The sequence below is a fragment of the Physeter macrocephalus genome, chromosome 12, assembly GCF_002837175.3.
Source record: "Physeter macrocephalus isolate SW-GA chromosome 12, ASM283717v5, whole genome shotgun sequence".
NCBI classification, from domain to species: domain Eukaryota; kingdom Metazoa; phylum Chordata; class Mammalia; order Artiodactyla; family Physeteridae; genus Physeter; species Physeter macrocephalus.
The window spans coordinates 36,391,169-36,407,981 of NC_041225.1; the positions used below are offsets into that span (position 1 = coordinate 36,391,169).

The 16,813-nt window shown below is 38.9% G+C and overlaps 1 protein-coding gene across 1 annotated transcript in view; it reads right to left on the bottom strand.

Annotated features, from left to right (window-relative positions):
- Positions 1 to 16,813, bottom strand: part of NBAS (NBAS subunit of NRZ tethering complex) — a 357,350-nt gene that overhangs the window by 243,689 nt on the left and 96,848 nt on the right. Inside the window, exons 20-21 of the mRNA XM_024119119.3 lie at positions 11,522 to 11,626; positions 11,020 to 11,156 (exon numbers count right to left, since the gene is read on the bottom strand). Coding sequence (XP_023974887.1) covers positions 11,020 to 11,156; positions 11,522 to 11,626 — 242 coding nt within the window. The remainder of the gene's footprint in view (positions 1 to 11,019; positions 11,157 to 11,521; positions 11,627 to 16,813) is intronic.

The following is a 16,813-nucleotide window of genomic DNA, read 5'->3' on the forward strand; positions in this document are numbered from 1 at the left end:
ACGGGCCCAGCCGCTCCGCGGCATGTGGGATCCTCCCAGACCGGGGCGCGAACCCGGTTCCCCTGCATCGGCAGGCGGACGCGCAACCACTGCGCCACCAGGGAAGCCCCAAGGTAAATTCTTTATTTGATTTGTATGATTTAAGTTAAAAGGTATATTAATTTGACCTAGATCAAGTTTGTCCTACTGAAACTTTTAATAAAATGCATATTGGTGTTTTGCTTTTATGACATAAATTTTATCTTGTTGTAGTAACAGAAAAAGTCTCCATATTTGGCTATTCAAACCCAAGATTTAGAAAACAAAGTATTAGATGTGATATTAGAAGTTCCCTTCATTTGGATGCCCTCTTCATCAGCGAAAGATAAAGAAAAGGCTCTCCACAAGGAGTCAGGCAACAATGGTGATGTAACATCCCGTCCTGAACTAGAACTCATCTTTGTCCTTTACTTTATTTAAGAAATACTTTTGCAGCATAAACGGAAACATGGCCCACAGGTGGCCAGCCACTCTAAATCTTATTTGTGATATTAATTTTACTAAAAGCATATTATGCCTGGAGGACATTATGCCAGTCACAAAAAGACAAATACTGTAGAGTCAAATTCATTAAACGAAAAGTAAAATGGTGGTTGTCAGGGGCTGGGGTGAAAGAAAAATGGGGAGTTGTTATTTAATAGGTACAGAGTTTGTTTCCCAAGATAAAAAGGGTTCTGGAAATTGAGTGCACAACAATGTGAATGTACTTAACACTACTGACCTGCACACTGAAAAATGGTTAAGGTGGTAAATATTTATGTATTTTACAATTTAAAAAAATGTTTTAATAAAATAAAAAGTATATCAAGGCCAAATGGTCCTAATGGTCCCTGTGCTTAACACAGAGTCAAAAATATACAACGCCAAAGATATGATCCAGAAATACACTAAGGATATCCATAGAGTCACTCTGAAGACGATTGTAGACCACAACTAGCATATTACCTTGCTTTCAGTAGGAAAAGTCAGACAGGTTTCCTTTCCAGATTGTTTCAAAAAGAATGCTTCTGAGTCCATTTTATTTACTTTGCTACATCAACCCCTTGTGTTTTCCAAATTTCTTCACATAACTACCATTCGTTCATCCAACAGTCATTAACCATCATTGCATTCATCAGTATATTCATAGCACCTGATTGTGAGATGATGTTAGTCTGGTCATAAAAAACAAAACAAAACGTGCCACGGGATACTAGCAGCCTCTAAAAACAAAAACATCCTCCAAATTTGTCACCCAAAGGCCTTCTAGTTTTGGGGGAATGACAAAGACTTATCAATGAGGAGAAAAGGATGCAAAGCTTATTTACCCAATGCCATTTCCCAATGAAAAATGAAAATGGGAAAATTCTTGGGGACCCTGGATTTTCTGTTGCATTACCAAGCGGGGTAGAGAGGCACCAAAGGGACAAAGGCCTGAGGAAAGCAGAAATGATTTAGGGTTAGCAAGGGAATAAAATGCCAGGGACAAACACACGAGTTAAAGTATGCACAGCACAAAGAGGGCCTGGGTCTGCAAGTCACAGGGAGGAAACTTCTGCCAGTTGGTTTGTCACACGATTTATCAGACTGTTTTGCAAGGTTCTTCTAAATGAAGGCGGGGTAAGTGCTTTTTACACTCTAGGATAATAGCACTTTCTGAATATGAGACTACGTATGAGAATATGAAATGACTATAAACAGACCTAATATTAGGTTGACATCATATTCTATTTAAACAACTGGTGACTTAAAATTTTTCACTCAGCCACTTCTTATTTTCAGCCTTAATGATATGTCACATAAATTACTGTGGAACTAACGCTAGAGAATGGTCAGAAGTCAGTCAGCAAATCATACAAATAATCGCCAACTCTGAAAAGAAAATGGAAACATCTAAAACACATTTTCATAGTTCACACAAGCACAGCCCATCTGTATATTATAGCACGCTTTTCACAGTCAAAATTTCAATCATCAAATAATCTAAACTTAGATATTCACAAGCAAACAAACTGCCAAGTTACTAAAGAAACAGTTTTTCAAGGATGATGAAAAGAATGAGCTGTTCTGGATACTCTATTTCCATCAACAGAGGTTTGCTACTTATACTATAAAATGCTTTAAATATTGCAATACACCAAAATACGCTAAATATAATTCAATCTTTCCTTGCCAATTCTGGAGGCGATCCAGGAATATAAATATTAGGATCAATTTTCACTGTCTAGTAATAAATATATGTGTCAAAGAACTTCAGGAGTGACAGATACTGAATGACAGAGTTTATTTCCATATATTAAAAGTAAATGAAGTCTAAATGCAATGTGGTATCCTAGATCAGATACTGCAACAGAAAAAGGATATTAGGAGAAACACTCCTTAAATCCAAATAAATACGTAGTTTAGTTAATAGTAACGTATGGTCAGCTCTGCAATGTTTTCAAAATGCAAACTTGTTCCAATAAATTAATATATTAGGGAACAACGTCAGCATAACAAATTTCACGTTTGCTGATGCCCAATTCTATCCACAAGAAACATTAGGTGAGCGTAGAACACTGCGCTCAGCTGAACCAAGCCACGTCAGCTCACGTGTGCATATGCACACACACTCCCCAAACATCCAGCAGCAGCCTCAGTTCCCAGAATGTATCAGGAGCCACTCCAGTCCACATCTGGGGCTACAACTTTGTACTGGAATTCTAATCACCCCCCTCCTCCACTTCCCAATAACACACAAACTGCAACTGCTCCAACACTCACTTCCATAAGCAGTCGTTTTCAGGTCTTCGTCAAGGTAAAGTGCCATATTTTAGTATTTACGTGTTTCTTAATCATTTAATATATGTAAAACTGTAGTATGATTGTTACTACATTCCTAACTTTGTTCCACTAACCCTATCCTCCCCATAAGCCCTGTGGTTCTCACTGCAGTATTTTGCATAGTGCAGTGATTTTTAGGAATGTATATGTCACGTTATATGCAGGACTATTCCAGCAGTAATTTCTTAGTTTTGACAAATGTGCTACGATTATGCAAGAAGGAAGAGGAAGGAAGGTGAGGGGTGTACAGGAGCTTTCTGTATTATCTTTGCAACTTTTCCATAGCTATAAAAATATTCCAATAAGTTTAAAATAATAATTATATAACATATATAAGGCCAAGGCCTTAGCATGGGATTCTGCATTCATAATAATTCCTAATGCTTAAGTAGCAAAGACTTGGTGCCAAGCACCATTCCCAGTGTTTTATATACATTAACTCGGTCATTCTCACAATGCTATGAAGTGCTATAATCATCCCCATTTTACAGGTGAGAAGACTGAGGTGCAGTTAGAAAACGTGTCCGAGATCACAAATCTAGGCAACTTGACTCTAGCTAGTCAGTGTTTTTAATCCCTCTGCTATATTATTTCAACAGACAACTGTTTTGAATACAACCTTTTAAACTAGCCTGCTTTCATCACTCTGGAAAGGTTTTCCAATAAAACAAAAGGCATAAATGAAAAATCTAAATAAACTTTCTAAAACACACTATAAGCATCAAAAATACTAAAAGTCAAAAAATGTATTTCTCTTTCTTTCACCAAAAAAACCCCTCTATTACCACAAATTGTCAAAGTTAACAAAGATGGTAAGAAATGCCACCTTTGTACTTTAAAACTAAGAGTCAAATAGAATATAAAATGTAAACGTTTTACAGCAATGACAAACTAAGGATAGGTAGCTAACAAAAAGATGTATCACCTATGACATAATATAATTTCAAAGTTTTATACAACTTGGTCCCATTTCATCAGTGTCAAATACAATTATTTAAGAGTGACAATATAAAACACTAAAAAAACACAAACCAAAGTTTCCCAGAAATCATAATCATAAAATTTGGTTCAATTAAAATTAGTTAATCAAACTTCCATTAAAAGCCAAGGCAGGGCTTCCCTGGTGGTGCAGTGGTTGAGAGTCTGCCTGCCGATGCAGGGGACACGGGTTCGTGCTCCGGTCCGGGAGGATCCCACATGCCGCGGAGCGGCTAGGCCCGTGAGCCATGGCCCCTGAGCCTGCGTGTCCAGAGCCTGTGCTCCGCAACAGGAGAGGGCACAACAGTGAGAGGCCCACACAACACACACACACACACACACACACACACACACGCACACGAAAAAGCCAAGGCACACATATATATGGAATCTAAAAAATAAAGAATGGTTCTGAAGAACCTAGGGGCAGGACAGGAATAAAGACGCAGACGTAGAGAATGGACTTGAGGACACGGGGAGGGGGAAGGGTAAGCTGGGACAAAGTGAGAGGATGGCATGGACATATATACACTACCAAATGTAGAATAGATACCTAGTGGGAAGCAGCCGCATAGTACAGGAGGTCAGCTCAGTGCTTTGTGACCACCTAGAGGAGTGGGATAGGGAGGGTGGGAGGGAGACACAAGAGGGAGGAGATATGGGGATATATGTATATGTATAGCTGATTCACTGTGTTATAAAGCAGAAACTAACACACCATCGTAAGGCAATTATACTCCAATAAAGATGTTAAAAAAAAATGCCAAGGTAAACATTCTGCCAATGGCATCTCAAAACAGAATAGGTGAAAGGTCAACTATTTGGCTGACCTAAGCTAGGAAGAAAATAAAGCAGGAAAGGAGGATTTAAAGTGAGGGTAAGAGAGAAAAGACAGTCTCTTCAATAAGTGGTGCTGGGAAAACTGGACAGCTACATGTAAAAGAATTAGGTAGCTAACAAAAAGATGTATCACCTATGACATAATATAATTTCAAAGTTTTATACAACTTGGTCCCATTTCATCAGTGTCAAATACAATTATTTAAGAGTGACAATATAAAACACTAAAAAAACACAAACCAAAGTTTCCCAGAAATCATAATCATAAAATTTGGTTCAATTAAAATTAGTTAATCAAACTTCCATTAAAAGCCAAGGCAGGGCTTCCCTGGTGGTGCAGTGGTTGAGAGTCTGCCTGCCGATGCAGGGGACACGGGTTCGTGCTCCGGTCCGGGAGGATCCCACATGCCGCGGAGCGGCTAGGCCCGTGAGCCATGGCCCCTGAGCCTGCGTGTCCAGAGCCTGTGCTCCGCAACAGGAGAGGGCACAACAGTGAGAGGCCCACACAACACACACACACACACACACACACACACACACGCACACGAAAAAGCCAAGGCACACATATATATGGAATCTAAAAAATAAAGAATGGTTCTGAAGAACCTAGGGGCAGGACAGGAATAAAGACGCAGACGTAGAGAATGGACTTGAGGACACGGGGAGGGGGAAGGGTAAGCTGGGACAAAGTGAGAGGATGGCATGGACATATATACACTACCAAATGTAGAATAGATACCTAGTGGGAAGCAGCCGCATAGTACAGGAGGTCAGCTCAGTGCTTTGTGACCACCTAGAGGAGTGGGATAGGGAGGGTGGGAGGGAGACACAAGAGGGAGGAGATATGGGGATATATGTATATGTATAGCTGATTCACTGTGTTATAAAGCAGAAACTAACACACCATCGTAAGGCAATTATACTCCAATAAAGATGTTAAAAAAAAATGCCAAGGTAAACATTCTGCCAATGGCATCTCAAAACAGAATAGGTGAAAGGTCAACTATTTGGCTGACCTAAGCTAGGAAGAAAATAAAGCAGGAAAGGAGGATTTAAAGTGAGGGTAAGAGAGAAAAGACAGTCTCTTCAATAAGTGGTGCTGGGAAAACTGGACAGCTACATGTAAAAGAATAAAACTAGAACACTCCCTAACACAACACACAAAAATAAACTCAAAATGGATTAGAGAACTAAATGTAAGACCAGACACTATAAAACTCTTCGAGGAAAACATAGGAAGAACACTCTTTGACATAAATCACAGCAAGATCTTTTTTGTTCCACCTCCTAGAGTAATGGAAATAAAAATAAACAAATGGGACCTAATGAAACTTAAAAGCTTTTGCAAAGCAAAGGAAAGTACAAACAAGACAAAAAGACAACCTTCAGAATGGGAGAAAATATATGCAAACGAATCAATGGACAAAGGATTAATCTCCAAAATACATAAACAGCTCATGCAGCTCAATATTAAAAAAACAAACAACCCAATCCAAAAATGGGTAGAAGACCTAAATAGACATTTCTCCAAAGAAGACATACAGCACTACTGGGCATATACCCAGAGAAACCCATAATTCAAAAAGACACATGCACCCCAATGTTCACTGCAGCACTATTTACAACAGCCAGGTCATGGAAGCAACCTAAATGCCTATCGACAGACAAATGGATAAAGAAGAAATGGTACATATATACAATGGAATATTACTCAGCCATAAAAAGGAACGAAATTGGGTCATTTGTAGAGATGTGGATGGACCTAAAAACTGTCATACAGAGTGAAGAAAGTCAGAAAGAAAAAAACAAATATCGTATATTAACACATATATGTGGAACCTAGAAAAATGGTACAGATGAACTGGTTTGCAGGGCAGAAATAGAGACACAGATGTAGAGAACAAACGTATGGACACCAAGGGGGGAAAGCAGCGGGCGGGGGGGCGGGGCGGGCGGTGGTGGGATGAATTGGGAGATTGGGATTGACATGTAGACACTGATGTGTATAAAATGGATAATTTCATAATTATAATGGATGACTCTAAAATAAATTAATAAAAATAAAGTGAGGGTAAAATTCTAAATAGAATGGCCAAGGAAGATAGATAAACTGGAGGAGACAAATAAATAACCATATAATATGTTAGGTGTAAGTGCCAGAAGAAAAGAAAACTCAGATAAGGGCAAAGAGAGAGGAGCCGGGGCGGGGGGGGCGGGGCGGGCGGTGGTGGGATGAATTGGGAGATTGGGATTGACATGTAGACACTGATGTGTATAAAATGGATAATTTCATAATTATAATGGATGACTCTAAAATAAATTAATAAAAATAAAGTGAGGGTAAAATTCTAAATAGAATGGCCAAGGAAGATAGATAAACTGGAGGAGACAAATAAATAACCATATAATATGTTAGGTGTAAGTGCCAGAAGAAAAGAAAACTCAGATAAGGGCAAAGAGAGAGGAGGGAGTGGAAGCAATGGGGAAGAGTGGTTGAGGAAGGCCTTCTTGAAGAGGGAGCCTTTGAGCAGAGACCAAGTCATGTGAAGATCCAGGAGGACACACCCAGCGGGAGCACACTAACCTTGAAAAGCCCTAAGCGGGGCGGGGTGGGAAGGCCTGGCACGCTTGTGGGACTGCCAGTGCGGCAGAGCGGAGAGAGCAGGGCACTGTACCAAGTGTCCCAACAGCAAGCTGAAGGCAGCGGGGAGCTACGCGGTCCTTCTGCGTTTGGGGGCTGTCCATTTAGAGCTTAGTGACTTGTTTCTAATCAATTCAACAGATAATTAAAAAGTCACTATTACTTGAAAAATACAAGTTGGTGGGCTGAAGAGAAGATAAAGCAGGATGAAATATAGGCTCTACCACTGAGCAATGTATACGCTCACAGAAAAACAAGGCATGCACACAGAAAGTTCTACAGCTGTCTGAGGCAGTAAACAAGGAAGTGGAAAGATCATTTCAGGAGCTGGCAAACATTGTAACTGAGGAGAAAAAGAGAGGACGCAAAAAAGGCTGCAGATTTAGAGTCCTTTCAACTCATCTCTTCCTCACTTTGAAAGCATGATTCTGCAAGCAGGAACTTCTGTTCCTGTGTAAACCATATCTGATGACTCCTGCTGAAGAGGAACTGTGTTCACTCATTTCAAGACCCCTACCATAGCGCCAGACAGGCAGAAGGGGCTCGGTCAAACGGTGAGGGGTGTTTACATTCCAACAATCAGACACTTTGTGTCCATCTGACCCAAAGCTTCCAAGTGATTTGAAAATGAATAGCAAGTACTCAAAAAATATATTTCCTAAAAAAGGGAAATAAGTCCTACGATTGTATCTTATGGATCTCCACGTCCATTAGAGTAAAACTTTGAACAGGGTAAAAGAGTACAGGCTTCAACTATGGGCTAAAATAGCAACTGAATCTTTAAGGCGGTGGGAGCCTTGGAGAAACATTACCTGGATACCTCCCTTGTTAATAAGTGAAAGCATATTCTGTTGCAATCCCTTCAGGACATCTTTTCATCTCTTTTGTAAATGGGCATAAAATGGACCTAATTTATCCAGTTAACAAACTACTTTAGAGAACCACTACACAAACACCTGGGCCCTGAGGATCCAAAACTCAGGAAGAGATGGCCTCCATCCTGAAGTTAGTGAGTTTAAGGCTGGGTGTTTATTAAAGAAAAGAACAAGGGGGAGAAAGGCAGTAATAAAAATGACTGACTATAATACAAAATAAAAAGTGCTATACTGCAAGAATGAACAAATAATTATGAGAATATAGGGAAAGGAATAATTACTGAAGACCTCATAGAAGAGGCTATGCCTGAAACATAACTGTGGTTTTGCTTTGCAGTCACATAAAAGACATTACTATTAAAATCTATTGCTCTTTCTCTGTCTTTCTAACTATAGCAAAAATATAATCAATGTGAAAGACTTTCTTGAGAAACAAAGATTAACAAAAAAATAAATCTGTATTTTCTCAAAATATTTAAAATGATTATATAACTTAAAGACTCACAAGAAATCAGTCTTTTCCAAGTTTGTCTAAGCAACACATCCCACAAGAAAGATTAGACATAACATCTAATTACCCTCTGCTGCAATGATATACCCAAAGTATTTACTGCCATTTAAATCAGTTATGACAGCCACCATAAAGGAACCAGAGATAGGGCTTTCAAAGATAACATATAGCATTGGGCATTGTAAAACTATTCTAAAAACCAATTCTGAAATTTCAGGTTAAAATCCAACGTTTATCTAAGCAATCATCAGAAGACAATGCAAATAAATGAGTTCAAATCTAAGGAGAAATTACCTTTAGAAAAAACATTAAGACAGTGGCACTTTTCTCTATAATAACAATGTACAGTAGAAAAGGTCATTTCCATTCAGATTAGATCTATTTTGCAAATAGGCAGAAAATAAATGAATTATATTCTGAAATATTTATAAATACATATTTATAGACTGCATTTACTTATCAGTATTCAAATCTAAAAGAAACTGCTTGAAAGGTACATCCCAAGCTTTTTTCTTTTTGCTCACTTTTATCATAACAAAGAATTACATTTTAGTACTAACAGTAATGCAAAATAGGGAGTTTATAACTTCTATTTTTAGAGCTTACTGACTTACAACTCTAAATAAAAATAGGCTCAAATCCTGGCTGCACTTACATAAAGTTTAATATGCTATTAAACCTCTGTAAATCTCAGCTTTCTATAATAACAGAGATAATACCAAAAGTGTTGGGAAACCGGATGTAAGTATGTGCCAAATGCATAGTCATTACTGTATAAATGCTGGTCATTATTGTCAACACCTAAGCCTACAACTATGCAGGGGAGGTGCAGAGGAGGAATGAGGAAGCCAAATGATCCCCAGTTCCCAACATCCCATAACACTGTAAGTTGCCAGTAGCTAGCGTCTGTAACAATGATTTCAGTCAGAGCCATCATAATCCCTTACAGTGTATTTTATAGTTTACAAGCAGATTTCATACAGATCAATCCACCTATTACTAAAAATATGCAATATTTTCCATCACATCCCATAACACTGTAAGTTGCCAGTAGCTAGCGTCTGTAACAATGATTTCAGTCAGAGCCGTCATAATCCCTTACAGTGTATTTTATAGTTTACAAGCAGATTTCATACAGATCAACTCACCTGTTACTAAAAGTATGCAACATGAGTAAGCGAGACAGGGACTCTCAACGCTTTTTAAGATTGGGCAAACAAATTCAGAAAGGATGCAATTAATGACTGAGCCACATCTACTAGTGGGCTACTTTACCGGATATAAAAGGTCTCACAAATGGACATATTCTTGCCTTCTGCCTCTATGTGGTCAGACAGAAGCAAGGTATGCTACTACTCCCAGGTGGCATTCAGGCCTGGGGCTGATGACCTGCCCACCTCTGGGCTACACACTGAGGCAAACACAGCTGAGTCTGGAACAATAGGGAAGATAAGGGTGTCAACCCTCCATGCAGTCAAAAACCCCTATATAACTTACAGTCAGCCCTCCATGCACATGGATCCTCTGTACACACAGCTCCACATCCTCAGATTCAGCCCACTGAGGATCATGTCATCTTGTAGTATTTACTACTGAAAACAGTCCATGTGTGAGTGGAACTGCACAGTTTGAACCCGTGTTGTTCAAGGGTCAACTGTATATTCTCTTTTCTTCGTTCTCAGGAAGTGATGTTCTGGCCTTTGGAAGCCCACCAGATGGTACAACTGGGTCTTAATGGTTCCACTGGTCTTAAGAGTCTATGTCACATGTCACAACCCAATTATCAAGAAGCCTTCAACTGAGATAAGGAGCATTAGTATAATAGGAAAGAGGTACTTTGATTTCCCATCTGTCTTTGTGCCTCTGGAATTTCATAGGGAGAAAAGGTTGTTGAGAAAAGCAGGATCCCCAGGACATTCCTGGGTTCCCTGGACCTACAACCTAATATTGTCAGAACTACACTTCAATTTCTAAAAGATACAACTAATTCAAACAGACATTGTTATCCTAAAAACTGTTCTTAACCATAAAACAGTATACATTGAGTACATAGCCATAAAGCTAGGAGACTTCCTTTTCTTTTTTTTTTTAGTAGCAGAAGACTTTCAAAAAAAAGGAAAGTTCACAGTCCGTATGTTACAGTAATCCTATTATGCTAGACACATTTTGGTTTGGCCTCAGGATCACTTAAAAATAAGTTAGAAATAATTTTATAATCAGAAAAAAAAGTTTAAATAGTTTACATTTTAAATTTTTTTTAATTTAAGATGTTTAGCATGAAACAAAAATTGTTACTTACAAAAAAGGTAAAATTCAGTGAACATAGTACATACCAAGCTTCAGGGAGCAAAACGGAATATTCATGTGGAGAAGTGGTCTCTGGGAAATTGGAGAGAATCACAAGGCGATGAGGAAGCAGGTCAGATCCATGGAAAGTGAACAGAATTTCTAGGGCTTGTACATTACTTTCCTGTACAGAAGGCAAGGGCAAGTTTCTAACGTGAACCTTAGAAATAAAGGAGTGATTTTGTATGACAACATTCAAAACCTTAAAATTAACTTTTGTATGCAGTTCTGATATGAAGTGCTTTGAAAGATTCCTGATTTTTCCAGGTCTGTATCACTTTTCTCAACCTAATGCTCTAAAAATTATTTTTAGAACTCAGAATGATGAATAAAAAATTTTTTAACATGATTCTATTTTCTCTACATTACTGTAGTACAACACAAAAAGGAAATGTAATGATATATGCATGCAATAACATTAACTGCATGGCTCAAAGACTTAGAAAGTGTTAATAACTATAATTGTTTTATTTACAAAAAAGAAATTACCCGAGCATAACTTCTTGCTGAGAGAACAATATTCTGATTTCTGAACTTCTTAAAGAATTCAGCATCATATCTCTGTTCAGATGCATGAGGCACTCTGAGGATTTCCTGAGGGGAAACAGTGATTTAATTGAAAGGCTTTTAAATATGGGTGACAAGAAAATATTAAAAACCATTACAACTCTGCCTACCTAAATAAATAAGGCCTGAATTAATTAAACTCTCAACTGTTAACTAAAGTACTACATCTGTATTCTTGTCTTTATTTGGAAAATGGTTATATTTATAAATGATGTTAATTAACAAAAAAAATCCAGAAGTAAATGAAATAGGCAGTAAAATTACAGTAGGACAACCAAAATCCACCACCTGGTACAAACAAATAAGCAACAGTTATACATGGCCATGTACTATGGGCACCCGTCATATCTGTGTGAGAACTTTAGATTAACTTTACTGCTACTGGAGTGATCTATGTAAATTGCAGATTGAACCATTCATTCTTTTTTTTTGTTTTTTGTTTGTTTGTTTGTTTGTTTGTTTGCGGAGCACAGGCTCCGGACGCGCAGGCTCAGCGGCCATGGCTCACGGGCCCAGCCGCTCCGCGGCATGTGGGATCTTCCCGGACCGGGGCACGAACCCGTGTCCCCTGCATCGGCAGGCGGACTCTCAACCACTGCGCCACCAGGGAAGCCCCATTCATTCTTTAATCAGATATCTATTAGGTGTCAATAATGTGCAAGGGGCACTGTGATAGGCAGTGGTGATACAATGAACAATAATACAGCTTCCCTGCTCTCCAAGTAGCTCAAAATCTAGTAGGGAAGACGAACAAGCAGTAAGAACAGGTAAAGGGAAACCCAGAGGAAGGGTGCTAAAACTAGTCCTGGGAGGACAGGGAAGGCCTCCCAGAAGGGACGCCAAAGCTGAAACATAGAGAATAAACAGGAGTTAGCCATGGCAATGGCAAGTGTACATCTCCCCACTACAGTGGGTGACTTCAGGCTCATTTCTCTTGTGTTTATGCTGAACCCCACATACCTAGCATGCTGGCTTTCACATAATAAACAGCCAATAAATATTTGTTAACTGCATTAACTTACTGAGATAGGAAAGAGGGAAGAAAGAGGATGTTCAGAGGAGGTTCTTGCTTCCTATTTATTTAAACAAAATACTTACCTTCTCTAAGCCTCACATCCATAAAACTGAGAGGATAACAATACCTGCCTCAAAGGGCTGTCAAGAAATAATCTGAATTAAGTACCTAAGACACTGGCTGGCAAACAGTAAGTCCCCAACAAATATGGTGGTATTTTTTAAGGTATTCTCTTAACTACCGGTTTCTTCAAATATTTCCTGAGCTCCTCAACAAGCCAGGTCTCGTTCTGAGCTCTGGTGATACTGCAGCAAACAAGACAAGACCCTTACCCTTCTGGAGCTTCTATGCTTGCATCCCACCCTCCCCCTGCATAGTAGTCCCAGAGCCCCCTAAGTCAGCCTCCCTTTTCTTAAGGACTAGTTGAACTATCACTTCCTACATAGAGTCTTCTTGGACATCCCCAGGAAAAATTTAATGTTTTGCTCCATTATGCTCCCTCATCAATTCTTCATATCTTCATTATCATCACTTATTGCCCATATAATGAGGACTCCACAAGGACTATTCCTTGTTCATCTCTCTACCACCAGCACTGGCATAATATTTGGCATACAGTAGGAACTCGTGTAAAATTTAAATAAATCCATTTTTATCTAATTTATCACAGAATTAATAAAATAAGCCATGCCCTACGATTAAAATGCAATGCCTATCTCTACCACTATCTAGCTGGTTAGTCACTGTATCAGAATATCTTTGTTTCTAAGTTTTAATGGCCAAGTTCATCAACTTCACCTACTTTTCAAAAGCTTAACTTAATGCCATTTTTGTGGGCTCAACAAATACTTTAAATTTCACTATTACCATGTAATAATAAATGCACTTACTACTGTCAAATAGGAAATAGCAATTCAATAACTAAAAAATAAAAAAATAAAATTAACTGGAACGTGAAACTCTGAATATTTTATGGAACTTTTTCTTTTTAAGATCTCATCAGTGAAACTAAAGCTAAGTATAAAATATAATTAACTATATCTGTACCAATATCAGTAATTCACAATATGCTTTTATATATTATGTCAATATCACAGAACTCAGACATAATAAAAGGATATGCTTTAAAATAACATGACCATCCAACAGTCAAACTAGTTGTACTACAGATAAAACTATTAGGAATGTTTTGTAACTTGTTTGTATGAAGTGATATACTAATTACCATGTTTACTAATAACCAGAGAAATAGTCCTCTTTTGTCACCGGTATTTTGTTTGAAAACATTCTATTATATTAACAGCTGGAGAATCAAATGCTTTTATTTGCCTGCAGGCATCACAAGTACTAAGTACCTCCATTACTATGGGGACGGGCATCACGTTATCAGATGTGATGTTTACTGAGTCCCTACTATGCGCCAATACCAAAAGCCACGGTGTGCCCACAGAAGGGAGGCTGAGACAGATGGAGGAAGTAAACTGCAAATGTAGTCAAACTTCAAAGCTGGGAAATTTATACTAAATCCTGGGTAACGTAAGCCATGAGGGTCATGTGAAAAAGCAATCTAAACTATGTCTATTTTATGAAACGCCTCTCACGCCTTTAACAATACCTAAATCTCATGATACAGAGTGCTACTGACATGCCCAAGATGGGATATTTGTGTTTGTGGTCCCGAAGAAACAATTCTGAAGTATGCTTTAAGTTCAAGTGTCTAACTCTGGCCGTAATTAGGATCAAAGTTTAACCAACTAAATTCAAACCACTAATAAATCATTAAAATTAAACAAGTCAAAAATATTCATATTAGGATTATTAAAACCCAGTGTATACTGAATTTGGTACTATAGACAGCTATATGCCATAACCTAAAGTTTAAATGTAAAATAAAAGTAAATGAAAAGGATCATGAATCTAGGAAACATAGATGCTCTGAGATGGCTAACGCATTTCTACTCCCTAGACTAACAATGCAACTTCTGGCCTTTCACGAACCTCTAAATTTTACAAACACTGATGTATAAGAGAACCTGCTTCTATACAAAATGAATTTTTCCCACATAAATAGTTCTAAAGACCAAGAATATCAGCTATGAAGGCAGCCTCAGCATTTATAATGACAGATCAAATGAACATAACTGGTTTGATGAAAACTACTCCTACGGGAATAAAACACAGACCTACTAGAGCATGGACTTGAGGACATGGGGAGGGGGAAGGGTAAGCTGTGACGAAGTGAGAGAGTGGCAGGGACATATATGCACTACCACAGGTAAAACAGACAGCTAGCGGGAAGCAGCCACATAGCACAGGGAGATCAGCTAGGTGGTTTGTGACCACCTAGAGGGGTGGGATAGGGAGGGTGGGAGGGAGGGAGACGCAAGAGGGAAGAGATATGGGAACATATGTATATGTATAACTGATTCACTTTGTTGTAAAGGAGAAACTAACACACTATTGTAAAACAGTTATACTCCAATAAAGATGTTAAAAAAAAAAAAAAAAAAAAAACTACTCCTTACCTCATAGGTTGCGAGTCGATCTAAGTAGGTTAATAATTTCAATCTACAGCGGCAAAGCTCCTTTTGTTCCAGTGTTAACCTGTTTTGAACAACTGTATTAGGCCACTTATATTTACCTACAAGCACATTTCTCTAAGATCTAAAATAGAATGAAAATGATCAATATTCCATTATGCCTCAAATTCATGGAACAGTACACAAAAGCACAAGGGTAAAACAATACTAAATGCACTTGATTTAACTTGACGAAATAATGTACAGCAGTCGTCACTAGTAAAGAACACACTTAGATTACTAGTTATTTTAAAGAAATTACCAAATGAACAGTAATAAATCATTTACTTTGAAAAGTTCACTAATTTAAGTAGTTCTTGTCTCTTCCTGAGCTCCTTCTCCTTCTTCTTCTCAGCAGGCTCTTCATCAGGTGGGGAAAGCTCCTCGTAGGACATACTGTCAATGTCCATTTCACCAAGTAGTGTAAATCTGTGAGAAAAAAAGAAAACCCAAATCTGTGTATTTTTTTAAATTTCATGTAGTGAAGAAGTACCTTCTCCTATTTTGATTTTATTACATTGGTTTCTGCAGAAACAGAAACAAGCAATTATTTGAAAGAAAGCTTTTGCTATTTATTACAAGCAAAGCGATTCTTTCATTTATGTCCATAGGATGGGCAAAAAGTCATCAGTAATCATCACATGTAGAAACTGTGAATATCAAGAAAATGAAAACTGCTTAAGAAAACATGGGAGGTTATAGTCACCCAATGTGAAACAGCCTATGAAGAAAACGTTGCCCAGAGTTTACAATGTGAATCACTTCTACTTAAGGTCTTAAAATGGTAATGAATGTCAGTCTTATTTAAATTACTTATCAAATACACTATCACATTTACATCCCCCCAAAAGTTCCAAATGTTTGACGAACAGCAGCCCTTGTCAAATAACTTTATTACTGTTATTAACTGACATTGGTAGGGTGCTTAAAAGTTTATGAGGTGACTCCCTCTTGCGAGAGCACCGGAATCACAACAAACTGCTGAACAAGCATCGACAGAAAGACACTGGAACTCACCAAAAAAGATACCCCACATCCAAAGACAAAGGAGAAGCCACAATGAGATGGCAGGAGGGGCACAATCACAATAAAATCAAATCCCATGACCACTGGGTGGGTGACTCACAAACTGGAGAACATTTATACCACAGAAGTCCACCCACTGGAGTGAAGGTTCTGAGCCCCTCCCAGGGTCAGGCTTCCCAACCTGGGGGTCTGGCAACAGGAGGGGGAATCCCTAGAGAATCAGACTTTGAAGGCTAGTGGGATTTGACTGCAAGACTTCAACAGGGCTGGGGGAAACAGAGACTCCACTCTTGGAGGGCACACACAAAGTAGTGTGCGCATCGGGACCCAGGGGAAGGGGCAGTGACCCCATAAGAGACTGAACCAGACCTACCTGCTAGTGTTGGAGGGTCTCCTGCAGAGGCAGGGGATGGCTGCGGCATACCGTGGGGACAAGGACACTGGCAGCAGAAGTTCTGGAAAGTACTCCTTGGCGGGAGCCCTCCCAGAGTCCACCATTAGCCCCACCCAAGAGCCCAGGTAGGTTCCAGTGTTGGGTCGCCTCAGGCCAAACAACCAACAGGGAGGGAACCCAGCCCCACCCATCAGCAGACA